General features: G+C 32.2%; 3 protein-coding genes and 1 long non-coding RNA gene across 6 annotated transcripts in view; all 4 read right to left on the bottom strand.

The window, feature by feature from the left end:
• Positions 1–36: 36 nt before the first annotated feature.
• On the bottom strand, positions 37–16,060 carry LOC145304511 (lipase 3-like). 3 transcript variants are annotated; one of them, XM_080146395.1, is made up of 17 exons: positions 15,965–16,060; positions 15,725–15,779; positions 13,684–13,741; positions 12,654–12,717; positions 11,959–12,065; positions 11,511–11,602; positions 10,750–10,848; positions 9,164–9,228; positions 8,406–8,509; positions 6,652–6,745; positions 5,331–5,429; positions 4,577–4,627; positions 4,302–4,395; positions 2,066–2,144; positions 1,536–1,602; positions 1,085–1,197; positions 37–526 (listed from the first exon to the last, which is right to left on the bottom strand). In XM_080146395.1, exons 5-17 carry the CDS (start codon positions 12,057–12,059, stop codon positions 463–465), a joined length of 1,122 nt encoding a protein of 373 aa, XP_080002521.1. In that variant the 5' UTR covers positions 12,060–12,065; positions 12,654–12,717; positions 13,684–13,741; positions 15,725–15,779; positions 15,965–16,060; the 3' UTR covers positions 37–462. The 3 variants fall into 3 exon arrangements, with proteins under 3 accessions (XP_080002521.1, XP_080002522.1, XP_080002520.1); XM_080146396.1 differs by lacking the exon at positions 15,725–15,779 and having other exon boundaries at positions 15,965–16,042; XM_080146394.1 differs by lacking the exons at positions 15,725–15,779; positions 15,965–16,060 and adding an exon at positions 14,611–14,684.
• Positions 16,057–19,271, bottom strand: LOC145304510 (uncharacterized). The gene is made up of 2 exons (XM_080146392.1): positions 19,181–19,271; positions 16,057–18,500 (listed from the first exon to the last, which is right to left on the bottom strand). Exon 2 carries the CDS (start codon positions 18,465–18,467, stop codon positions 16,785–16,787), a length of 1,683 nt encoding a protein of 560 aa, XP_080002518.1. The 5' UTR covers positions 18,468–18,500; positions 19,181–19,271; the 3' UTR covers positions 16,057–16,784.
• Positions 19,272–19,295: 24 nt separating this feature from the next.
• On the bottom strand, positions 19,296–22,150 carry LOC145304513 (uncharacterized). Its single transcript, XR_013874103.1, has 4 exons — positions 21,977–22,150; positions 20,977–21,032; positions 20,473–20,523; positions 19,296–19,952 (listed from the first exon to the last, which is right to left on the bottom strand). It is a non-coding gene; the product is annotated as an uncharacterized LOC145304513 (long non-coding RNA).
• Positions 22,151–25,084: 2,934 nt separating this feature from the next.
• Positions 25,085–27,049, bottom strand: part of Mekk1 (mitogen-activated protein kinase kinase kinase 4) — a 142,416-nt gene continuing 140,451 nt past the window's right edge. Inside the window, exon 67 of the mRNA XM_080146397.1 lies at positions 25,085–27,007. Coding sequence (XP_080002523.1) covers positions 26,916–27,007 — 92 coding nt within the window. The 3' untranslated portion in view covers positions 25,085–26,915. The remainder of the gene's footprint in view (positions 27,008–27,049) is intronic.

A 27,049-nucleotide genomic window follows, 5' to 3' on the forward strand; every position in this document is an offset into this window, starting at 1 on the left:
ATCTGCATGTAGCGAACCACAGTGAATCAAAATAAATATCAGTAAAGTTTATTGTTTTAAATTTTAAATTAGATACATATTGTCTTTGGAATCATCACAAACGATCAAAATGTCTATCCCCAAAATGGCTATAAACCTTCCAAGGATCAATGAGAAGTAACACTGTGAAGGAAAACCATATCGGTTACACAAGACAGACAAACAGGGATCCTGTTACATATATATGAGAATTGAACAACGTGGGTGTTTTACGGGGAGGGAGTAGACAATGAACTGTGAATAACACTGGTACCCAAGGTTTTTTTCAACCATGTTATCATATTCATTGTCTCAAAAAATTTGATTAGTTGGTTCCAAATTAGTAGCATCTAAACTTTTCAACAATTACTTTTGATTATTCAAATATTTTATTTTATCCTTTTTACACTTTATTATAGATTAAATTTATATTTTTTTGCTTGTCTACACTCTACAGTCTGTTTCTTCACAAATTTTCATGTTTTCCAGCAAGGGTTCATATACAAACCTAAAAAGATAATTTATAAGTTTCGGCTAAGAGTGTATAGGGACTTTAGTGAATTTTGATTGGATGATTAATTAAGTTAAATTTCAACCACTAATTTTAATCTACAGAAGGGTTAATTTTATGTAAAATCATTAAGGATGAACATCAATTTATTAACAAATTTCTTATCCCTTTAGATCCCAGATACAACCTACTTGTCCACTTCTATTGCCCACAAGAAGTCAAGATGATTGAATTGTGGGAACACGATCATGTGCAACATACCATTAACAATATTGGGCACTGGGGCAGCTTGAGAATGAACATTAATTTATCGGTCATTGTCTTATCCCTTTAGATCCTTGATAAAGGAATCTTACTTACCTTTGAATAAACAATAAAGAGACCATGATTTATTTATGTAGATACGATTTCATATGTTAATTTAGCGATAATTAAACATTAAGGTTAGCTAATGAATAAACATTTATGGCAGAACATGATACACATGATTGCCGCATAGAATATTGAAGAGTCAAATGTCGTCTTTTGTGTTGAAATGATATTGTTACAACTTACTTGTCCACATCTATTGCCCACAAGAAGTCAAGATGGTTGAATTGTGGGAACTCAATCATGTGCAGCATACCATGAACAATATTGGGCAGCTGACTCACTGTTCGCAACACATCCTTAATTTGAAATATTTGAGACATCTGTTGAAGATTTTATAAACTAAGTTTGGTGAAAGTAGAAAAATCAAAATAGTTGAGACATGAATAACCAAAGGGAGAGGGGACAATAGACTGTTTATTATACTAGTCTCCAAAGTTTTCTAATGACTGTTTCTTATTCGCTGGCTTAATAACTCTGGGGACTTGTATTAAATTAATTAGTTTATTAATTTGAGTGTTTCAACGTTCCAAAAAGTAAATTTAATCTACAGAAAGGGTATTTTGTTTATCATTATTTGGGATGTACATCAATGTACAAAGGTCATTGTATTATCCCTTTAGATCCCTGATATTACCTTATCAGCAGCTAGCCAATCATTTTGAGCCCAATAAACAGCCAAGGGTGTCGTTACATCTTCCAAACTAAAAATAAGGTATCATGTAAAGAAAACGAAGAAGTGTACCGAGTGATCTCGCTAACGGCTGAACCGATATGGTTCTCCTTAACAAAATAGATATTTTACAATTTTATATTAAAACTGGATGTAATACAATTAGATACATGATGTCTTAGAGCCGTTTCTTATCCAGCGGATATCAATCGGTTTCGAAGCCATACTGAAATAATGAATCATACCTATATTGAAGCACTTGAGTAGAGCCATGATGGCAAAGGTTATCTTTATCAGTTCTCCAATCATAACATGATTCATGAAAGACAGACATCCTGTTACTATATGATTATAATGCTTCATGCCTATATTGAGGCACTTCAGTAGAGCCATGATGGTAAAGGTTATCCTCATCAGTTCAATAATCATATCCATGATTCATGACAGAAAGACAGACAGACATCCTGTTACTTTATTATAATAATGATTCCTACCTATATTGAGGCACTTCAGTAGAGCCATGATGGTAAAGGTTATCCTCATCATTTCCCCAATCATATCCATGGAAACCATCTAAATTAAAAGGTGTTGAGAAAAAAACTATTGCTTACAATTTAAACCATCTTGAGCACTTGAAATCTAGAAGTTAAAAGTTTTGATGGGACAACTCTGTCTATTTTTAGTTCTTGATGCTTGACAGGTCTTTCTTTTTGATGCCAAATTGGCTAGAATTGTATTAGAATAGTTATTTCTCGTATTGTATTATAAACGGCTTTCCGCGGATATAGAATGTACAATTATAAGATTAAAACTAGTTTTTTTAGCCCCGTGGTGCCGAAGGCACCGGCTAAAGAAACTAGTTTTAATCTTATGATTGTACATTTCTATATTTGTAGAAAACTGGATATAATACGATGCTAGACATAGTTTTTTCGTATGGATGAGAACCGGTTCCTATCCACCAGATTCGAATGAATACGAGAAACCTTATTAAGGTGTCTATAGAAAGGTCTTCACATACCCAATCAAAAACTCTAAACATTATGGGGCCTATCTACACGATTTTAAGCACTAAAGATGGTTTGTTCTTTTTTAGAAAGATAAATTTGTCTTATTTTGAAATTAATTATGTACTTTAGAGTTAGAGCTAAATTCTAGGTCTTAATTTATCCATTAGAATATAAAAATAATCAGACAATATTCAGTGTGGCCACAACCAAAAAAATACTGATACTGAAGAAAAAAAAGGAAATACTGAAAATACTGAATTCTAAAATAAGAAAAAATACTGAAAATACTGAAGAAAAAAAAGGAAATACTGAAAATACTGAATCCTAAAATAAGAAAAAATACTGAAATACTGAACAAAAAAATACAAATACTGAATAAGTATTTTTTTATATGATTCCTCATTTCAAAATTTCATATATCATACCTTTATAATTTAGGGGATATTTTAAAGACCTTTTAATTTTGCCTCTTAGATTTTCTTGCACCAATTAAACAGAAAATGACTGATAAATATTTTAAATGATTACAAAACTTAAATACTTTTTAGTTAATTTAAGAGCATGCTAAAAAACATTACCTTTAATAATCATGCAAAGTACTCACCTTAGATTATTCATTCTATTAATAGACAAAAAAATATCTGAAAAATATACTATATAAAAGCATCTCAAATATCTAAAAAATTTATATTTGAGATGAAATTGAAAAAAAATGTATATTACCATCATAGACGTCCAAGCTTTTTATTTTTTTTTTGGGGGGGGGGGGGGTAAAATTTTTTTAAGGGGGGGGTAATTCGCTTTTGGGGGGGGGGGGGTAAAATTCGTGCGTCGCAATTTTTTTTACCCCACCCAAAATTTTTATCCCGGGGGTAAAATTTGCTTGGGGGGGGGGATTAATACCCCCCCTGAAATCTGTTGGCAGGGGTAAATTTTTTTTACTCACCCCAAAATTTTTTTTTTTGGGGGGGGGGGGGTAATTTAAATTTTATTAAATATTTAGTATTAAAAATGCGCGCGAAGCGCGCAATATTTTTTTTGTTAGAGATTTTTATTTTGGGGGGGGGGGGTATTTACCCCCCCAAAATTGTTTGGGGGGGGGGGGGGTAAATACCCCCTCCTTAATGGTTGGGGGTAAATTTTAAACGGGGGGGGGGGGGGGGGGGTAAAATACTTGAAAAAACATCTTATTTATGCAAAATTTGTTGGAATTTAAGAAATAATGAAAATACTGAATCATCAAAATTTCCAAAAACTGAAAAATACTGAATAAAATTTTCAAATACTGAATATTCAGTATTTACTGAAAATACTGAAGCCCCAATTTCCAAATACTGAAGAATACTGAAGATTTTCAGTATACTGAAGAATATGGCCACGCTGAATATTTATTCACTACTTATAATGATTGATTAGTAATAATAATTTGCAATTGGTTCATGATTTAAGAATTTAGAATGTAAATTTATGCTGAATTATGTTGTAATCAGGGATCTAAAGGGATAAGACAATGGTTATACACTAAATTACTCCTTCTGTAGATTAAAAATAATGGTTGAAACAAATGGACACTCAAATTAATGAACCAACCAATCAAAATTAATTAAAGTCCCCAAAGTTGTTAGTCCAATTGAAAAAGAAAATGTTATCATAAAACTTTGGGGACTAGTGAAATAACAGCCCAATTTCCCCTCCCTCCCTAGGTTGTAGTAGCAATGACCTGTAATGATTTCCTGTGCATATTGTAGAACTGTATAAGTTGAGGTTCCCGCAGGGGCGTGGTGAAGAATTTTTGGCAGCAGGGTTTTGTTCATCTATAGAAAAAAATGACCTATTATAATAAAGAAATAAGTTTTTTGTCTTAAGATTTCAGGATTTCATGAGTTAATGAGATTTATGCTATTCTTTTTTAAAATCTAATCGTTGAGATAGCTTTAGGGTATTTTTATATCCCATTCTTTTGTGATATCAAAAAGACCAATGAAAATGAGAAACCTGTGCTTCATCAAAACCAGCCAATAAGAAGCCAACATTTGCGCACAGATCCTAAAAAGGAAGCAGCTTATAGTGCCTGATAAAAATTACGTCATGCAATAAAAATGACCAATGATAGGCCAGTATACATTTAATTGCTTCCTAAAAAGTCATAAATATAAGTTCTGAAATATCAAAGTATACATAGTAAAGTTTAATTCCTTTATGCTTTTTACTTCATAGGTCAAAACTTACTAAGATGAGGCATTTACAAAAAATAATTGGCTAACCAATTACAGAAAGAGTCTAAAGTAATATGTAAGAATTAAAACAACCTAACACACAAAATTACCCCTTCTGTAGATTAAAATAAGTGGTTAAAACGTTTGAACATTCAACTTAATAAATCAACCAATAAAAATTTAGTAGAAGTCCCCAAAGTTGTGAAGCCAACAAATAAGAAAACGTTTTTGTAAAACTTTGGGAAATTGTGTAATAAACAGCCCCATCTCTCTCTGTAAGCTGGCAGCTATAAAAGTATATAGGATTAAGCCCAAAAGTAACGCATTACCGCTGTAGCCATTTGTTCATGGCAGGCAAAAGTTGCAAGGCAGTCAATCATCAAATTTCAAAATATCTTGCTCCTCATCTAGCCTTAGAAATAACTGAAACAACTACCATTTTCAGGTCTTTCATGCCAATTTTTTGAAGATTTTTTGAGATTTTTTCAGGCTATAAGACTTTATAGGATTTAGTCAAAAAAAAGAAACATTACCGCTGTAGCCATTTCTTCATGGCAGGCAAAAGTTGCTAGACAGTCAATGATCAAACTGTTGGGGGCAAACTCACCAACTCCGAGCAAGTGCATTATATCCTGAAAAAAATGGTAAAGGGATAGTTTCACAAAGTGCATTTAAAAAAAATAGTGAACTGTAATTTTTTTTATTTTAAATAATGTAGTAGTGCATAATATAAAGTTATTGATTAAAATTAAAAGATTTGACCAGGGATTTTCCTTAAAAAATGAGTTTTTCATTTTTATTTTCAACTTCGTTGCATGTTATAAATGGCAAAAACTTTTTTTGTCATAAATACAACTTTAGATAGCATTTACTAGTTAAAAGAACTTCAAACTTTTTATACAACAAATTACACATAGCAACAAAGAATGACCAATAAAATATTTAATATAGTACTTAGAGTAGTGATCTTTTTATATGTCTTAGTATAATATATTAGGCATTGGATAGATATGATTGTGATAAAGAATTTTAACATTGATCTGACCGAACTTTTTTTATTTGACAATATCTAAAAAAGTTAGTGATTTGCAACATAAATTACATGAGAATGGTCTTTATATATATATATATATATGTTGTATGGTTAGTTGGTATTTCCGCGTGAGATAATGTGTATATTGTAAGTAAATCGGACGGTTTTCTTTATTTTTTAAAAAGAATCTATAGAAAACCTGTCCTATAATGAACCGGACGTTATTTTTAATGTTTTAAAGTAACTTGTCCCAAGGGGAACCCCTGTTCAATTTTTTTATAACTCTTGTGAAATATGTGGAAAAAGATTCTCTGATATTGGTGTTTTGGCTATACACATTTGGAAAAAAATAGACCATTCTCATGTAATTCATGTGGCAAATCACTTTAACTTTTTTAGATATTGTCAAATAAAAAAAGTTTGGTCTGGTCAATGTTAAAAATTCTTTAACATATAATCATATCTATCCAATGCCTAATATATTCTACTAAGACATATAAAAGTTCACTACTCTAAGTACCTTAACTCTTTAAATACACTTCGCAGAACTATCCCTTTTATTATTTCTTATAAGGAAAATTAGCGGCTAAGCTCTATGTGCCTCTAGGGTCACTTAAGATTTGAGTTTTAAGAAGAAAAAGGTAAATAAATATTTTTTATTAACCTTTTTCTATTTAGTGAATTTTGATTGGTTTGATTAATTAATTTAAGTGTTTAAGCGTTGCAACCATTAATTTTAATCTACAGAAGGGTTAACTTTTTATATCATCAATTTATTGTTCTTATCCCCTTAGCTCCCTGAGAAATAATATAATGCTTACATTGATAGCATCACCAAATGTTGCCAGCCATCTGATGGGACTCTCCATATGTTTAACATAGGCTACGGGTGACAACAGGTGGGCCAGCTTTATCCTAATAGATGGATAGATAAAGATATAGATAGATACTGATGGGACTCTCCATATGTTTAACATAGGCTACGGGCGACAGCAAGTGGGCCAGCTTTATCCTAATAGATATAGATAGATATATACGGATGGGACTCTCCATATGTTTAACATAGGCTACGGGAGACAGCAAGTGGGCCAGCTTTATCCTAATAGATGGATAGATAAAGATATAGATAGATACTGATAAGGCTTTCCATATGTTTACCATAGGCTACAGGTGACAACGGGTAAGCCAGCTTTATCCTAATAGATGGATAGATAAAGATATAGATAGATACTGATGGGGCTTTCCATATGTTTACCATAGGCTACGGGTGACAACAGGTGGGCCAGCTTTATCCTAATAGATATAGATAGATATACAGGGTGCGCCACATAAATCCGGACTTTTTTGTATTTTTAAAAAAATGAACATAAAATCGTCAATTTTAAAGATTTTATTGAATTTTAAAAACTGGGAAGCAAACTAGGTATATGACTATTAAATTATTCAATAAAATCGCCGCCAGCCTCAATCACCGCCTCTACCCGCCCCCAGACCCTTGTCACCATGTCCCTGTCCAAGCTGGCGAAGTTCTCCTTCATAGTAGCAATGAGGGAGGTCTTTGTGGTATGGGCGCGTCTATTGGTTCGTGCTTTAATGGCGCTCTAGGCCCAAAAGTCAATTGGATGAAGATCGGGGCTGCTGGGAGGCCATATCTCCTTAGGGACGTGAGTAACTGCAGGATCCAAATTCACCCAGCTTTCAAGCTACCCTTCGACACGGCGGCTCTCATTTGGGCCACAATTAAGCTAGAACAACGTTCAATACCTTTTTGAAAATGGCATGAAGATTAAGCTAGGGTTATCATCGCAACATATAGTCTAAAACGAGTTTTAAGGTTACAAATAGGCCCATGTAGTCGAGAACCGAGAAATTTTCACGAATTTTTACGATTTTTGACGTTTTTAACATCTCAAAATCTGCCACGTTTCACTTTGATGGAGTACTACGGCCAAGCCATTTCAGATAGAGAGCTCTAGTCTTTTGTAGTGTCTTACTTATGTATCTAACACTATCCCCAGCAAGTTGCATAACTCTACCTCACCTACAGATGGGCTGAGGTCACATTTAGTGGGCCCTAGTCAAGAATCCAGGGTAAACTATCTGCGCATTTCGATTCTGCCATGTTGAACATAAGCGCTGCCAGCTCGTAGGACACGTCCTCCATCGTCCAAAAATTTTTATGGGCAAAAAGTAATTACCCAAATTTTTTATAGTGTGGTCTAACGTCATGATTGGTCAAGTAGTTTTGGTGCTATGGCCGTTTGAAAAAAGTCCGGATTTATGTGGCGCACCCTGTATACTGATAGGACTCTCCATATGTTTAACATAGGCTACGGGTGACAACAGGTGGGCCAGCTTTATCCTAATAGATGGATAGATAGATAGCTATAGATAGATAGATAGATATGTAGATAGATAGTAAGATAGATAGATCTCACAAAAAGTAATCAACAACAAAAACTACCCTCCCCCTTGATTAATTCAAAAACAGTCCTCAAAATAATAATTTGAATATAAGTGCAATAAATTTACTTAACATTTGGTCTAAGAATAAAGAAACCAAAGAAAACTAAACCTTTGTGGTATGTCTGTGTTATAATGATGCATAGCCATAAACCCAGTAGTGCCCATGGAATGACCAATGTACTGTAGCTCCTCGGCTCCTGTAACTTCAAGCACCTAAAGTAAAAATGATCTTATTTTTCAAAACAAATATCAACTACTTGAGGGCTGTGTTGCTTTCCTTCAAAGTGCCCAGCGAGCAAAGATAACTCCGCCACCTCCCTTTTCAAATAAATAAATAAAAATGGGGTTAAGGGGTAGTTCTATTCAAATGCCTAACCCTTGCGAGGGATTAAACCTGCTGTGCCCTAACCCTGCAAGGGTACCAGGTACCTTATACCTAACATAAACATAATCTGAAACAATTTGAAGAATAAAGATAGTTTGGAATCTTTGAAATTGTAAAAAGATCATAACCAAATTTTTGACATGTTGCCTGAGGGTTATGGTGTTCTAAAAAGGGATTACATAGAAAAAAAACTTTGTAATCAAATCTTATTTTAAAGACTTAAAGAAAAAGAAAATATATCATAAAGTTAGAGTAAATTGGACTTTTAATTACACTGGTACCTAAAGTTTTATAACTATGTTTTCTTAATCATTGGCTTGAAAACTTTGGTTGGATTATTGAGTTAAGTTTCCAAATGTTTCAACCAATTGCATAAATCCAAAGAATAGGTAATACTATTTATCATCATAGGGGATTAACATCAATTTATCCGTCATTGTCTTATCCCTTAAGATCCCTGAAATATAAATGTACATTACAACCTTATATATTTGGGCAGGCAGATCATATTTAGCACTTTCATCCCAAGTAAAGTCCCAAAATTCTTCTGAAAGAAAAAAGTTTGGGGTTAGAAAGATCTAAAACTAAAGACATAAAAATAAAATAATTCCTCAAGACCTAAGGAAGTATGGTTTCTACTGAGGATCCAGGAAACTTTTAAATCACATTATCTTATTCGTTGGTTCAAAACTTTGGGTACTTTTATAGAAGTGGCAACTTTAGTATAATTTTATTAGAGAATTAAATAAACAAAGCAGGTCATCATTTCGTGTATTTTCCATAAAGCTGTGTATTAGCGTTTAGTCAAATGATCTTAGTCAAACTATTCTTAATCATGACCAAACGTTTATAAATGAAATGGTCAAAATTAAGTACAGTTTGACGGCGTTATCCTGTTACAAAATTTTTTATTGTAACAGGATAGTCTGCGGGAGGAGGAAAAGATTTGGACACAGGAAAAAGGCAAGCTTCAATTTAATTCAATAACGTGTCCGTGCTGTGTGGGGAAGCCGAGCGAAGCGAGGCTTCTCCACAGCACGGACACGTTATTGAATTAAATTGAAGCTTGCCTTTTTCCTGTGTCCACAACTTGATGTCGGGGTACTCTAATTTTCTAAATTTCAAAAACTATTTTAGGTTAGGTTAGGATAGGTTATAGGCTAGGGAGCCGAGCGCTGCGGCCACGGATGTTCGTTGTCTGGGGTACTATAATTTTCTAAATTTCAAAAAACTATTTTAGGTTAGGTTAGGTTAGGTTATAGGCTAGGGAGCCAAGCGCTGCGGCCACGGATGTTCGTTGTCTGGGGTACTTTAATTTTCTAAATTTCAAAAAACTATTTTAGGTTAGGTTAGGTTAGGTTATAGGCTAGGGAGCCGAGCGCTGCGGCCACAGATGTTCGTTGTCGGGGGTACTTTAATTTTCTAAATTTCAAAAAACTATTTTAGGTTAGGCTATTTCTTTTAAATATTGCTACGCAACCCACAAATAAAATTGTTCTTCCTAAAAATACGCGGACGAGAGGGAGAACATAAAGGGGACTGGGAAAAGGGGGTTGTTGGTCAGATGGGAGAGGAAAGGGGTAAACAATACAGTAAAAAAACGCGGACACGGAGCGGACGAGAGGGAGAACATAAAGGGGGCGGGGATAAGGGGGTTGTTGGTCAGATGGGAGGGGAAAGGGGTAAACAATACAGTAAGAATTCTGTATATAAATAGACTGAAAGCTTGAAGCTGTTTGCTAGTCGACTGCCTTGTAGCGAGGGACTGAGATCCTAAACTGGTTGGCATGGTTGACTAAGGAGGCAAGGCAAGGCTCGTGTCTCGCCTTATATACCCTCCCTCCCTTCCTCCTGTCCAACCTAATAATAGTTTACTTAAATTATTATTTTGTTGTCGGGGGGGGGGGGGGGGGGTACTCAAATTTTCGAAATCGCTAAAAATAATACTAAGAGGAATCTACCAGTTTGACTTAATAAGCATATTTGACTAAACAATATCACACAATTGTACTTTACGGAAAATACACGAGAAAAAATGACCCCCTTTGATTGTCATATCCCTGAATACCTGCACTATCAGGATTTAGGTAAGAATGGTTTCTACTGTAGGTATTTCCTCTATAATTACCCAACCAAACATCATAACCAGCTTCGGCCAGCATATAACCTAAACAAATAGACATGATATAAATATTAATATAAATATAAAAAGGGATTTTTGCAGACTAAAACCAATGAGATATTTGGAATGTACCTTTAGTATTCTCCTATTGGCTGATCTAGACAGTATGTCTATAGGTTATCTCTATTCCTAAACGATAGTTTGAAAATAAACAAGGATGAGCACATCAATAAGTAGTGAAGTACAAAAACATGCATAATAAGGCAAAAAGACCTGGGGAGTTATAGAGCAGTGATTGTAAAAATAAAAGAGAGGAATATAAAAAAAAATCACGAAAACTTTATAAATAAATAAATAATATATTTTGTAGCATGCCTGTAAGAAGAATACTAAATACTTTTGTTTGGGGTATATTCATAAAAAAATCAGCTGACAATCTTAAATTGCAGCCGAGAAATTCATATTTCCCCCCCATAGTTTTTTGGAAGAAAAAGTGAATCATAGAGAAGCTTTACTACTAAAAAACAAACTTTGACTCAAGATTATGAACAGCTTAATATCAAAAAGTAAAAAAATAGATTTTCCAGTATATCTTTAAACCTGATTAATATCCGTATGGCTGAGAACCGGTTCTAATAAACCCAATATTAATTCAGGGTTTCGAAGCAGTACTGGAAATAATCATTATAGTTGAAATAAATGGAAACCTAGCGCCTTAGGAGGACCAATGACCACCCAGTCAGCAGAGGAGCTGGTCAGTCCATGCTGAACAAATACTACAGGCCTTCCTTCCACTTTTCTTAAATATTTCAGGGATTATGAGGGATAAGACAATGGAATGATAAATTGATGTCCTATTGTAATAAAAAAAATCAACCTCTCTGTAGATTTAAATATTGGTGGAAAAGTTTATACACTGAAGGTTTGTATGAGAGGTTTTAGGCCAACAAATGAGATATTGTGTTTATAAAACTTAAACCACTCTTAAACTTACAGTCCTGTGACCCTTCCCTTCCCTGAAAATATTCTTAAATGGAAGAAAAAATACAATTTTATTGCAAAAACTGAAATAAAAAAATACTTCTATAAAATGCTTTTCTTTTAATGTAGAGTAATGGAAATCAGTTAAAAATTGTAAGTGATTGTTTTCTTTACCTGTTTTGATTACCATGCGGAATTCTGTGCATAGCCAGTATATAACCATCTTCAGTTGTAGCATAGTGTGTCTCAGCTGGGTATCCATCTGCCATTATCATTTCATCCTGTAATATAAACTAAACTAGCGGCTACGCCCCCTAGAAGCCTCTAGGGGCACTGGTAGGAGGGGGAAAAGTCGACCTCATCCCATTTTAAATTTGCGTTTAAAAAGAGTTAAAAAATATTTCGGGGTGGAGGGGGGTAAAGAAACCCTCTCCAAAAATAGTTTTAAACCTTCCCAGGACCTATAGGAAGCTTCACAGTAAAGGAGAACAATATCAGTTTAGCAGTTAGCGAGATCCTTCAGGACAGACAAAAAACGCTTACTACTTTATATAATAGGATAAAAACAAGGATGACAACATAAAGGGTGTTAAAAATTGCTTTAGTACTTAAGACCGTTTGTTCTTGTTTTAAAAAAGGAGAGCTATCATGTTTCAATGTTTGATGGGTCTGTATTTTTTCATGCCAAATTGGCAAGGATTGAGTTAGAATTCTGGTTAAGGTGTTTAGAGAAAGGTCTTTACATGCCTCATTTTTAACATCTTTAATTATAACAGATTGTCAGGCTGAGATTCGAACCTATCACCTTCCCGACAACAAGTGGATACGCTATGTGTTGAGCCATGGTTGTTGGTAAAAAATTATCTTACTGTAGGAAGATTTAAATTTTCATCATCATTGACTCTTTTTTGTATTTTATGCACTTTGGAGGTTCTAAAATATATATATTTATACTAGCAACTACACCTCCTAAAAGCCTCTAGGGGCTCTTAAGGTGTGAGTTGGAAAAATTGAACCTCGTCCCCCATTCTCAATTTAAAAAGTCTTAAAAAGAAAATGTAAAAAATATATATTTTTTTTTTGGGGGGGGTGGGTTATATTTCATTTGAATGGTACCTAGAGTTACCTTCAAATAGTTAAAAACCTTGCCTGGACCTATAAGAAGCTTCACTTTAAAGGAGAACCATATCGATTCGGTGGTTAGCAAGATCCTTTGGTACAGACAGACAAACATAACAGAAAAATAACTGAAAATGAGGGCATGTCCCTTTCGTGACATTGCCTTAAAGGGAATTTCGACGTATTTTCACTATAGCTTTTGATAGGTTAGGAGATTACCTCACAGGATTAGAACTAGGGGCTAGAAATAGGTGAAAAGCTACTGTGAAAATACGACGAAACGCCCCTTAAGAAGCGTTGCCACAAAGAAGACTATACCTGAATATGTTATTAGAAGTGCAGCTACTTGATTTTTTAAAAATGGGTGGCATATTCTTTTAGGAAATTTTCTTAAAAGGGTGAAGGTGCCCTATAAGGAGCTTCAGTGTAAAGGAGATCCATGTCAGTCCAGTGGTTAACAAGATCTTTAGCTGTTATTTTTATACAGGTGAATCGCTAATTTTAGATAAATTAAATTATAATGATGGATTACTACCCTTTTAAGATATTTATACAAGTTCTGGATCATGGAAGGGAAAAGAAAGTAGCGGGTTTCATCTTATATTTATAGGAGCTTTTCTCTTATTTCTATCCCCTGGAAGGCCTATTTCCTAACCCTGTGGGGCAATCATTAGCATTTACCTAACCTAAAATAACTTCTGTGAAAATACGATAAAACCCGCTACTTAGTTTTCTTTCCATGATCCTAAGTTCTAATTAGGAAATTAATCTATCTCTAACCTTTTTGATATTTGTATAAGTGCCTGCAAGTCATACTGTTTGTTGTCACACAGGCCACCTGATAAAATGATAAAATTAACCTATCTTCCGATAATACAAAGTATAACGATGTCTGTCTGGAGCTTAAGATCTCTGTAACTGCTTAACCGCTTTGGTTCTACTCTTCAGAGAATATACCTTCTGGTCCTGTTTAAGCTGATGGATAGTTTTCGGCTATTATTCTGCCCCCTTTGAATAATATTGAAACCAGTATTGTTATCCCGTGTCTCAGCATCTCGGGGCTAAAAAAAACTAGTCTTATAATTGTATTTTTTATATCTGCAGTAAGATGTTTATAATATCATGCGATAAATAGGTAACTATTATCCTGCAAATTATTTGTGGCGTGCACAGGGTCTTACCAGTTACACACCCCTTAATCTTAAAGAGGCTGTAGCCTTTTAAACTTTTATCATGTTAAGGGATGTAGACTAAGGCGGATGGGGCTTTAGGAAGGTGTATCCAGCCTTTTAATTTTCTCTGGTGGGTTGGAGACATGCCCCATCGGCACGCCACTGATTTATAAAGATTACTAGCAGCTGCGTTTCTAGCATTTAGGAGGCTCTGTATTCAAAGGGCTAGTTAGTGTACGAAAAAAATAGCCTAAAACCATCCAAAGGGTTAAAAACTTCAGACAAAAAAACAACCAGGTAAAAAGAATAACAATATCACATTAAAATTTTGCCAAAAGTTAAAAATTAACTCAAAGCAATGATTTCGAGTTTTTACACTTTAGGAATTGTACCTAACTGTTACAGAAATCCTCATACTAAGTTTAGGATCGATGAAAAAATGCTTTAGTGAATGAAAAAAGCTTCCAGTTGCGGACAGACTTACCCTAATTAAAAAAAACCAAAAGTTAAAGAAAATCTTTTCAAATATACAAACCTATTGAAATATTTACAAATGAAAGAAAGAGAAGAAAACAAAACTGCTTCATTTTGAGTTAAAAGATTAACTAAGAAAATTAAATCAATGCATTATTTTCATAAAAATATTATTTGTTTGTTTTATAAGGCAAAGCTTTTTTATACTTAAGGTGTCTGTATGTCTATAACGGATAGCTCTTAGTCTTACCATTAATTTAAGCAAAACCAGAGATCTAAAGAGATAGAACAAAGACTGATAAATAGATGTACATCCCAAATGATAATACACAAAATTACACCTTCTGTAGATTACAATTAGTGGTTGAAACGTTTGGACACTCAAGTTTATGTGCCAACCAATCACAATTCAAAAAAGTTTTCCAAAGTATTATGCTAACCAACGAGAATATGTTACTGTGGGTACCACTTTAATTTACAGTACTATGTCCCATCCCTCGTTGGGGTTTAGGACAATTTTAATATTTAGTGTTATTCACGTTTATATCCTTGTTTGTTTACCTAAGTTTAACAGGTAAATAAACAAGTATTAAATCACAGGGAGGGAGGGGACATTGGGCTGTTTATCATACTAGTCCTCAAAGTTTTCAATAACATTTTCTTATTTGATGGTTCAACAACTTTGGCGACTTTTATTGAATTTTGATTTGTTTTTGGTTCATTAAGTTAAGTGTCTCAACGTTTCAACAGCTAGTTTTAACTACAGAAGGGGTAATTGTGTTTATAATTATTGGGGTTTTACATCAGTTAATCGGCCATTGTCTTATCCCTATAGATCCGTGAATAAATCATCTCTTATCACTTAAAAACAACAATATTATTATCAAAATTTTATGATAAAAAAGCTAGAAAAGTAGCGCAGTTACTTTTTGATTTACATATGTCCGTCCGTCAATATTTTACATCTATCTTTAATTTATCCATTTTCTGTGGAAGCTAGAGTTCTAAAAGTCATTTCTCGCATTGTATTATGAACAGCTTTCCGCAAATATAAAATGTACAATTTTATATTCATAGAAAACTGGATATAATGCAATGCTAGACATAGTTTTTTTTGTGTGGATTAGAACCGGTTCTAATCCAACGGATTGAATGAATATGAGAAAAATATTTACCTGTGCAGGGTTGTTAAACCCAAGTTTATATCAAAACTAGACCCAATCTGGTTACCTGCAAAAAAACCCAGAGTTTTTATTGGTTTTATTAGGTAGAAATGTTAAATTAGGGGCTTTGAAATAAACAATATCAACTGATTATGAAATATGAAATATTTTGCAGCAGGGGAAAAAATAAATCTTGTTCAGAATATACACCCCTGAGATACAGTTAAAACTCTAGATTCATTTTTTACATACCTCAAATAATTAACCAGAAATTTTCTTCAAAAAACAGACTAGTTGATTGAAGTTCTTACTCTTCTCATTTGTTATGCCATTCTATGCATCTGAAAAAAAACATGAAATATATACAGGTAAATATGTTGTCTAAATAAAGACAGAATAAGTCATAAAGTTAAAAACCGAAAATACATAAGTTCCACAGTTATCAAAATGTAAAATAAAATAGAAAAAATTTTCTTTGAGTAAGCAAATTATCTTTTGTTAAAATTATAAATATATTCAGGGGTGGTCCAAATAGTTACTAAGTGTTGTTTAAATCATATACCAAAGTTCCTCTGATTTTTGGTTAACTTAAACAAAAAGAAGTTTACTGTTAAAGTATAAGAAAAAGCACTAAAGATAGAATTTAAGTTTTAAAACAAAACAACAAGTACAATTTTTTTATTGGTGTAATTGTGAAAATGTTTTTTTTCCTGAAAGGCATAAAAATCATATTAATTCACTGTAAACATGAAAATATTAAGAATTAGAAGTAAGAGTAGAATTGAAAACTTCTTATAAAAATACTTATCTGAATAAGTTGGGTATCATTGACATCAAAATGTACAGAATTTTTTTAGGTTATAAGCTTGCAAAAAATATCTTTAGATAATCTATGTAAGACAAGTAGAAATATAATCAAATAATTTTGAAAAAAGTCTGAATTTTAGAAAATAGATATAAAAAATTAATCAAATTCATTGAAAATTACAAACAATGATCAATAACATTTGCACTGATATAAAATTTTGATTTTAGAATTTTAAATTGAAAAATGTCTTATTAGAATTTAATTCTAAACATCAGGTTCTTCAAGTTTAAATTCTTCTATATCAATTTTGTCACAAACCTCTGAATCATAAATATTTTCATGATCAGAGGTTTCTTCATCTTTAATATTCATATTATCACAATCTTTGGTAATATTTTCAGAGGAATAATCACCAGCTTCTTCTTTTATCTCTTCAGTCATGTTTTCAACTTGAGAAGTTATATCATTCAAGACAGGTTTCACTTTTATAGAAAGAGGATCTTCAATATTGGTTTCTACAAATTCCTTCTTTACATTATTTAGATAATCAGGAGAATCTTTATCTTTAGTCTCATCTTCAACATTTATAACCATACAATCCTCATCTATCTGAACAGTGAGAGGATCTTTAAAAATAGTTTCTTCTTCACTAATAGAATCTAGAATATTTTCATTACTTTGTTCAGACAATGATTTTATTTCTAAAGGTGAAAGTTTCTTAATTTTTACACAAACAGGTGTCATTGTTGACAGTTGATCATTGTGTACATCCATGTGTTCATTTCTGAACCTTAAAGTGGTGAATGATTTCCAACAAATATCACATGAATACAGTTTCTCACCAGTATGTAATCTCATATGACTATCTTTACTATCTGCTCGTGTAAAGGATTTGCCACATATTTGACAAGAATATGGTTTCTCTCCTATATGTGTTCTCATGTGTCTAGCTTTCTTACTGTTCTCTGAGAATAATTTGCCACAAATACCACATGAATATGGTTTCTCACCAGTATGTGTTCTCATGTGTATGTTTTTATGGTGAGATTGACTAAATGATTTTTTACAAATTGCACATGAATATAGTTTCTCACCTGTATGTGTTCTCATGTGTCTGTTTTTGAGGGAAGAACAACTAAATGATTTTTCGCAAATTTCACATGAAAATGGCCTTTCTCCAGTGTGTGTTCTCATATGTTTAGCTTTATCACTAGATTGTGAGAATGTTTTACCACAAATACCACATGAATATGGTTTCTCATTGGTATGTGTTCTCATATGTTTAGCTTTATCACTTTTATCTGAGAATGATTTTTCACAAATTTTACATGAATATGGTTTCTCATTGGTATGTGTTCTCATGTGTCTGTTTTTATCGTGAGAAACACTAAATGATTTTTCACAAATTTCACATGAAAATGGTTTCTCACCTGTATGTGTTTTCATGTGTCTGTTTTTATGGTGAGAATGACTAAATGATTTTTCACAAATTTCACATGAAAAAGGTTTCTCACCTGTATGTGTTTTCATGTGTCTGTTTTTATGGTGAGAATGACTAAATGATTTTTCACAAATTTCACATGAAAAAGGTTTCTCACCTGTATGTGTTTTCATATGTCTGTCTTTATTACCAGATTGTGAGAATGATTTGCCACATATTACACATGAATACGGTTTCTCATTGGTATGTGTTCTCATATGTATAGCTTTATCACCAGATTGTGAGAATGGTTTGCCACATATATTACAAGAATATGGTTTCTCACCTGTATGTGTTTTCATGTGTCTGTTTTTATGGGAAGAACAACTAAATGATTTTTCACAAATTTCACATGAAAATGGCCTTTCTCCTGTGTGCGTTCTCATATGAACGTCTCTATTTGAAACATTAGCAAATGTTTTAAAACAAATTTGACAAGAATTTAGTTCATCATAAGTTTCCATCATCACTATCAGATTCTTTTCGTCTAATTGGTGAATCTAAAAATTTAATCTTTTTCATATCTCTTATTGAGAAAAATAAGATGACAACATCCATAAGTACCAAAGCACAAAAATTTGTGGATGGAAATACACAAGAGTAGATTTAAAGAGTATTTATTAAAATCAAGGGTATCAAAAATAGATTTATTGCAGAAAAAATACAAAACCTTATTTTAATTAGTATGATGACTGACAGACAGACGGTCAAAGTAAATTAAACACTGGATGCTCAATACAATGGAATTTTTTTTTTATATTGCATCCCAAACATGTTTGAAATTCCGACTAAAAACACCTAAGATAAGGAGAAATAAGTGAAAATTATAAAAATAGCCAAAAAGACATTCTGCCCGCTATGGATGTTTTCTTTAAGGGAAATTTAATATTGTATCCTTACCTAAAAAAAATTGACCATAAATACAACACATGGAGAAAAATATAAAAAAAAGCCAAAACCATAGATTGTTGATTTAGGGAAACTAGACCTACCAAGGATTACTATGCAATCCTGTAACTTTATTTAAGGATAATTAAGATACATTTTTGTTAAAATAAATAAAACCAACAAAAGTCTCCTAGATCAATTAAGTTTGTGCAGCAGGGTAAAAAAAATAAATCTTAAGCAGAATATACACCCCTGAGATACAGTTAAAACTCTAGTTTCATTTTTTACATACCTCAAATAATTAACCAGAAATGTTTAAGATAAACCCAGACTATTTAATGCAGTTCATACTCTTCTCATTTTTTATGTCATTCTATGCATCTGAAAAAAAATACATAAAATACAGGTAAATTAAGACAGCATAGATCATAAACTAAAATTACAGAGAATAAGGTATAGACAAAAAGTGAAATAAATAGAATATTTATTTAGTGGTGTAGATTAAAATGTCGCCTTTACTAAGAAATATTACCCCCTTAAATTATGAAAAAATTAGCTGAAGTTACCACATATTTTTTTGAATTAATTCCGTTATCAGTTACAGCTGTGAAATTTCATATGTTCTACTGGCATTTAAAAGCAAACTAAAATAAAAATAATTTTTTTGGTTAATTTTAATTGCAAAACATTGTGGTAAGGAGGCTTTCTTTAATATCTAAATAAAAATATGAAATAATATCATAAGTGTAATTGAAGAATGAAAAAAACAGATTTTGAGTTTTGAAAAAAATAACAATACAATAATTTTTTTAGCGGAAAAGGGCGAAAATATGTAAGATGAAGAAGAAAAATAATAATTAATTAGTAATAAGTAAACCATAGAACAGGGGGCGTCATGGCTCAGTGATGAAAGTTTGAGTTGAAATCTCCATATCATCTATCCCCATATTATTTTTAGTACTTCAACCATTGTGTTTTTATTGAGAAAGTTGGGAGATATTCTGGTTTAATGTCGGCTTGACAGGCTCCAGCTCCAGGCAACTCTTCATACTCCTCAGGTATAACTAAAACAGGCAAATCCTTAGTATGGATATTATATAAAGTAGTAAGTTTTTTTTGTCTTGCTAACCATTGAACCGATATAGTTCTCCTTCAGTGAAGCATCTGATAGGTCCAGGGAAGGTTTTAAAAAATAACCCCCGCCAAAAAAAAATTAGGGGTGGGGGCAACTTTTCCTGCTCCCACCTTAAGTGCCCCTAGAGGGGCTTAGCCACTATTATGTATAAAAGGTGTCTGTGTGTGCGTTTGTGTAGCTAAGGATCTTGCTAACCTCAGGACCATTCCAGGGGAGGTTATCAATATTTTGGGGGAGGTTAACTTAACCCAAGCTAGAGAAATTACCTCTAAAAAATAATACCTATAAATAAAAATTGTACATTACTTCTTTTTAAAACTAAAATTGAAAGACTCAAATCAAAATAATCAGCCCCCTTCCCCCAAAATGCTATTTACCCTTCCAACAATGTCCCTAGAGGCCTCTAGGGGCGTAGCTGCTAGTAGAATATATAATTCAAAAATTATTACCTGTTTCAAAACTTTGAGGTTCTTCTTTTATCTCTGTTTTAATGCTGCTTTCTACAAATTAAGTAAAAATACACAATACATTTCATTTTAGTTTGACAAACTAATTTATCTTTCAAGTTGCAATTGGTGAATCTGATTGCTTTCCAAAAAGTGCCTATCAAACACACGACCCCCCCCCCCCTACCCCAATTTAAATAAATGCCTAACACCTGCAGTGCCCTATACCTGCGGGGCTACTCAGAACCCAATATAACCTAATCTAAAGAGATAAAAAAAACTACGCTTCCAGACCCTCCCCTCTTGTTTTGTATTTAAAAGTAATTGGGCGAAATATTCAGTGCTAGACAGTGCCCATTGAGGGAATCTATGTTGAGACTCTTTTATTGAAGCACATTGCAACCCATTCAAATTGATTTTTAAGACTGTCTGGTTATTAAAGTCCGCTTTAATGGATATTGACATCCATGTTTAAGCTAAAATAAGCAAAGAATATAAATTGCTTACCTAAACTATCTAAAGATTCCTTCTTGATTGAGTTGAATGCTTTCATGGACTTCTCTCTAAAAATATTTAACATATTTTATTGTTTTAGGTTGGCAGATTTTTCTTCAAATATCATTTTCTCTATTTAAGTTATTTAAATATTTTTATATGTTTTATTTTATATAATAATATTCGAAGGGAGGAGATATTGAACTGTATATCACATTGGTACGCAAAGTTTTATAAAAATTAACATTATAAATTTCAAACTTTGCATGGTGATTCCAGAAGTAGTTAGGTACGATTTAGAAAGCTTAGCAACTTTACAATCATTACCAGAATGTCCGTTCGTCCATTTTAAACATGTTATTATTTTTACTTTTTTAACAACAAATTTTTATGTGAGCTAATTATCTGATTAATCTGATTTTTGGTGTAACAATTCCTGTGACAACAAAGTACAATATTAAAAGCGAAGCAACTCTATAATTAAGTCTTGAAAATGTAAGTATGTCCATAAACATTATCCTGTATCAAGCAGTTTTTCTAACAAATTTACTCACAATTTTGCTTCGAATCTTATACAATTTTATATTCTGATTATTCAGTTCTGACACTATACAAGTGTTAATGCCCGTTTGTCTCACTGTTTCAGAGCTTTGCTTTTAAGGATGTTGTCATCCTTGTTTTTATAGAAAACTAGTTGCTTGCCTCTTAGGGAGGATGATGGAGGTAAAAAATACACACATGATAATATAAAGCTTCTCTGAAAAGTACAACAATTTTGGACAAGAAATTTCTGAGATCTTAAGCTTCAGACAAAAAACATTACTACTTTATACTATAGACTAGTTGCTTGCCCTAGCCCCTGGAGGAGACAAGAAAGAAGAAAGCCTAAAAACACCCCAATACATTGATAATGCTTGCCTGATAAATTCAACTAATTCGGACCAGCATTTTCCGAGATCTTTGGCTTAAGACAAAAAAAATTTAGTTCTTAAAATGATCAAAGGATAATCACCTTAGATTCATTCTAACAGGTTTATTCTCATTATAAATTTCACTTCCATTCTTGGTTCCATTTGCTTCTTCTTTTATGGTTACAGTTTCTTCTTCACTAATAGAATCAAGACTGTATTCATTATTTGGTTCAGACAAAGATTTTGTTTCTAAAGGTGAAAGTTTCTTTAGTTTAACATTGTTTCATTGTTAATAGCAAATCATTTTTATTGTTCTTGTGTGCATCCATGTGTTTATTTCTGGAACTTAAAGTGGTGAATGATTTCCTACAAATATCACAAGAATATGGTTTCTCACTAGTATGTGTTTTCATGTGTCTAGCTTTCTTACTGTTCACTGAGAATGATTTACCACAAATACCACATGAATATGGTTTCTCACCAGTGTGTGTTTTCATATGTCTAGCTTTATCGCTAGCTCGTGAGAATGATTTCCTACAAATATCACAAGAATATGGTTTCTCACCTGTATGTGTCATGATATGTCTAGCTTTATCAGAAGATTGTGAGAATGATTTACCACATATATTACATGAATATGGTTTCGCACCAGTATGGGTTCTCATGTGTCTGTCTTTATCACCAGATTGTGAGAATGATTTACCACATATATTACATGAATATGGTTTTTCACCAGTATGTGTTTTCATGTGTCTAGCTTTCTTACTGTTCACTGAGAATGATTTACCACAAATATTACATGAATATGGTTTCTCACCTGTATGTGTTCTAATATGTCTGTCTTTATCACTAGATTGTGAGAATGATTTACCACATATTTCACATGAATATGGTTTCTCACCTGTATGTGTTCTCATGTGTCTGTTTTTATGGGAAGAACAGCTAAATGATTTTTCACAAATTTCACATGAAAATGGCCTTTCATCATAAGTTTCCATCATCACTATCAGTTTCTTTTCGTCTAATTGGTGAATCTAAAAATTGAATCTTTTTCATATCTTTATTGAGAAAACAAGGATGACAACATCCATAAGTAGCAAAGCACAAAAAAATTGTGGATGGAAATACACAAGAGTAGATTTAAAGAGTGTTTGTTAAAATCCAGAATAGATTTACTAAATAAATATGAAACCTTATTTTATTTTGCATGATTACTGACAGACCGACCGCAATAAATGTTTTCTTTAATATATGGGAAATTTAATATCCTTTTGATATCCTATTCCTTACCTAACAAAAATGTTGAAAAGCGGACCATAAACACCAAAGATATGGAAAAAATGACAAAAAAATAAAAATAGCCAAAAATCTGCTAAAAAGCAGTCTGACTGCCATAGATTGGTTTATTGTTGATTATGCTCATTAATGAAAGTTTCAGCCTGGTTTGATAAAATGACTTTCAAACATTTAGGGTATCAAAGTTACCAAAGGAAAATAATTTAAATATCTAAGAACTGAAGAATCTGCCTTAGGTATTGAACAATATGTTTACAGTTTTTACAAGATGCAGTTAAAACTTTTTTAAATATCTCTTTACTTATCAAATAACTTCCTAACCTGAAAATTCTAAATAAACCTAGGCTTTTAGATTACAGTTCTTGATCTCATTTTTATTTATGGATTCTATCAATCTGAAAAAAAATAAAACTTATGAGGTTTGTCATGTACATATTCACAATTTAGACAAAATAGACCAAAAGATATAAATGGATTTTTCAAAAATCAAATTACAATAAATATATAATTAACGAATTTGTGTACTATAAATTAGGAATATAAAACAAATCTTAGAAAATATCTTTTTTTGCCATTAGAGTGGGACAGAATTTTAGTTTGTAATAAAATCATAAGAATCAAATATTTTTAAAAAGTATTACCAGCATACAAAAGTTGAATAAGTTGTTAAAGTGTATTAATAATAAAATAGAAGAGCCTAAAAATAATCAACCAAAATAAAAAAGAACAAAGTACATAAGGGGGGATTTTTAATGCAACCATCTCGTAATCAGTGAGCAAATGGCACTTAGAATTCGAATTTCGATCTGAAATCTTGCATGAGTAATCCTTGGAAGATCTATTTTCCATAAATCGAACAAAAAGTTGGAAAAGTAATGGCCGGCGGCTGGCAGCTCAGCTGGGATCGGCCAAGAGTAGAATGAGTAGACTTTTGACCTCAGCACACATAAAAACATACCTCTAGGCACGTCACAAGCCCTATCTTCTCATTATACTCTTGGCCTCTCCCATCTGAGCTGCGGCCATTAACCAGCTGCCATATTTATTTCCCTAAATCGAAAAAAAAGTTGGAAAAGTAATGGCTGGCAGCTCAGCCGTTTAGCCGTTTATTGCCTATTTTTAGGGCAAATTCATCAGTAATTTCGTAGGAATCAACTTTTTAAAACATATTTTTGGTTTAATTCATAGTAATTGATAACAATAATCTTTTTTAAATTTCTAGTACCAACTGCAAAACTTAAAGGGAAATTATGAAACAACAAAAAAAATTACAGTTTTTGTTGAAAAAGTACAGTAAAGTTGAAAATTAAAAACTTAGGTGTCAACATATAAAAATGGTTTTAGCGCATTTTTCTTAAAAAAATGGATTTTCTGTAGTCGACTTTGGGGGGCCAGTACTCCCTCCCTGGTTGAGATATGACCTTCAAACTTTGATATGTTCTAGTACATGTCCCTAATAGTATCTGTATACATTTTTAGCTCTATATCTCAACTTTCAAGTGTTTAGCAGCCATTCTTGCAAAAGGTTGATTATTTGAGCATAAGAAAAATGCGCTAAAACCATTTTTAGATGTTGACACCTAAGTTTTTAATTTTCAACTTTACTGTACTTTTTCAACAAAAACTGTAATTTTTTTTGTTGTTTCATAATTTCCCTTAAAAAACGAAGAAAATAAGCCATTAATCATTAAATTCTGATAACTATAAGTGGAGTAAAATTGCTTTCAAAAAAGTGCTCATAAAAAAAAACACACTGTACCTTTGGGGACTTACATAGAATTTTGATTCATTGAGTTGGGTGTCAAAAGGTTTCAACCAAAACTTGTTATCTGCAAAAGGGATAATTTTATCAATCAGCCATTGTCTTATCCCTTTAGATCCCCGAAGTATACCTATAATTGTAGAAAATAAAGTCAATGTTGATAAAAATATATTTTTACTAAAGGTTATTTAAACTACAATATCACAACGGTCATAACATCAAAAATTGTTACAAATTTCTATGAGGTTAAAATAATATATATTTTGATAAAAACTGCCATAGCGCGTCGCTTTAAGAAGTAACTATTCCACTCTTAGTAAACAAAATAACCACCCTATCTTAACTTCAGCAATAAAAACATAATATTGCTGTGAAATTACTTTTAGTTGAAGTAAAGGCTATAAGAGGCTCGCAGGGTTATTGCATGGGTGTTATTCTACATGGGATCCCCGGCTAAAGGAGGAGGGGGAAAAATATGTTAAAGGGGGAGAAAATAAAAAAAAAAAACTGAAAATTATTAACCCTGCTTGGTGTATAAAATAAAGAGCCATAAGAGGGAATTTACCTAACTGTAAGTATTCCAAAATACATATTAAGAGTAAGACTAAAAAATATTTTCATACAAGACATTTTAAATGATCAATTTTGAAGCAAGGCCACAATAAGTAAAATTTACATTAAAAATTGTATCTTTAAAATCATGTTATAAAGCTTAGTTTAATTTATTTTCAAAGCTTATTTTATCATGTTTAATTATTTCGCCTTTCATTAAAATTATATGACAATTTACATAGAGCTTTAGATTTATTTTAGAGTTCTAAAAGGTTGAAAGGGATAGTTGCATGAAGTGCATTTAACGAGTTGGGTGCTTGGGAGTAGTGAACCTATAATGTTTTTATAGAATTCAAAAAGCCAAATAAGTTGCTTATATCACATGAATCTGATTTTCAGATCTTGATATTTTAAAACCTACGTGGTAGAAAATTGAATTTCTTTCCAATATATGCCCTATAACAGGAAAAAATATACGGTTCACTAAATTCAAGTTTAAATGCATTCCGTGCAACTACTCCTTTTAGAGAATACATTAAGCTACAAGTTAAAGGGGTTACCTTACAAGTTACTAGGAAATATAAATTTACAGGTTGTTATGCTCTCAAAGAGGTACTACAATTTTTAGATCATGGAAAGAAAACGAAGTAGCGGTTTCGTCGTATTTTCACAGTAGCTTTTGATTGGTTATTTTATGAGGGGTTAGGTAAATGTTAATGATTGACCCGCAGTGTTAGAGCTCCGGCCCTGAAGGGGTTAGAAATAAGCTATAGAAAAGCTACTGTGAATATACAACAAAAACCGCTACTTGGTTTTCTTTCCATAATCCCAATTTTTATATGTTACCCTTACATGATTTTTACAAGTTAGTTTCAAATGTATAAAAATCTTCTAAAATTGTAGGTATGGTATAAAATTATTAATTTTCTTTAGAGTTCTACTTTTCAATTATTGTAGGCAATTAGATATCATAAATATTTGATGTAATCACATCGATAAGTTAGGTAAAATTATCTATTAAATTTTAAGGTTTCATTTTATGTAAATAGAATATAATACTAGTTAATGTAAAATATTATTCTACAAAAAAATGATTATTTTTAAAAAGAATTTAATTGTTTTGGTGGATTTATGCCATTTCTCATTAGAGGATTTCTTCTATTTTCTTTCATCAAAGTTAATATTGGTTTTCTTTTGTTATTAGTGGTTTTCAGTTCAATAAATTGTGATTGGTGGATTTAATTTCCGTCATTTGTGATTGGTGGTTTCCAGTTTGACAATTTCTAATTGGTGGATATAATCAAGATTTCAAAAGGGTCTCTGTGATTGGTGGATTATTTTTTAACAATCAATTGTGATTGGTAGATTTCTTTTGACAATTAGTTGTGTTTGGTTTAATTTTATGTTAAACAGATTGTGATTGGTTGTATTCAATACTTGTTGCTGTCCTTTCTGACCAGTGGTTTATGTGGAGAGGTAGATCCAGGGTTGACTGATGAAAACAATGGGATACTCTGAACACCTACAAATAGGAAAATATTAAATTTATTTTAAGGGGGGAATT

This window comes from Acartia tonsa, chromosome 13 (genome assembly GCF_053477335.1).
Source record: "Acartia tonsa isolate MP-2025a chromosome 13, ASM5347733v1, whole genome shotgun sequence".
In the NCBI taxonomy this organism is placed as follows: Eukaryota; Metazoa; Arthropoda; class Copepoda; order Calanoida; family Acartiidae; genus Acartia; species Acartia tonsa.

What these genes read in the sequence shown, in the direction of transcription:
- LOC145304511 (XM_080146394.1), bottom strand. Translation starts at nt 14,662, where the DNA reads ATGAAGCAGTTTTGTTTTCTTCTCTTTCTTTCATTTGTAAATATTTCA. An exon ending in CCTAAATCCTGATAGTGCAG is followed by an intron (nt 9,229 to 10,749) that starts GTATTCAGGGAT and finishes TTTTTCTTTCAG; the next exon opens with AAGAATTTTGGGACTTTACT. An exon ending in AACACAGACATACCACAAAG is followed by an intron (nt 6,746 to 8,405) that starts GTTTAGTTTTCT and finishes TCCATCTATTAG; the next exon opens with GATAAAGCTGGCCCACCTGT.
- LOC145304510 (XM_080146392.1), bottom strand. Translation starts at nt 18,467, where the DNA reads ATGATGGAAACTTATGATGAACTAAATTCTTGTCAAATTTGTTTTAAA.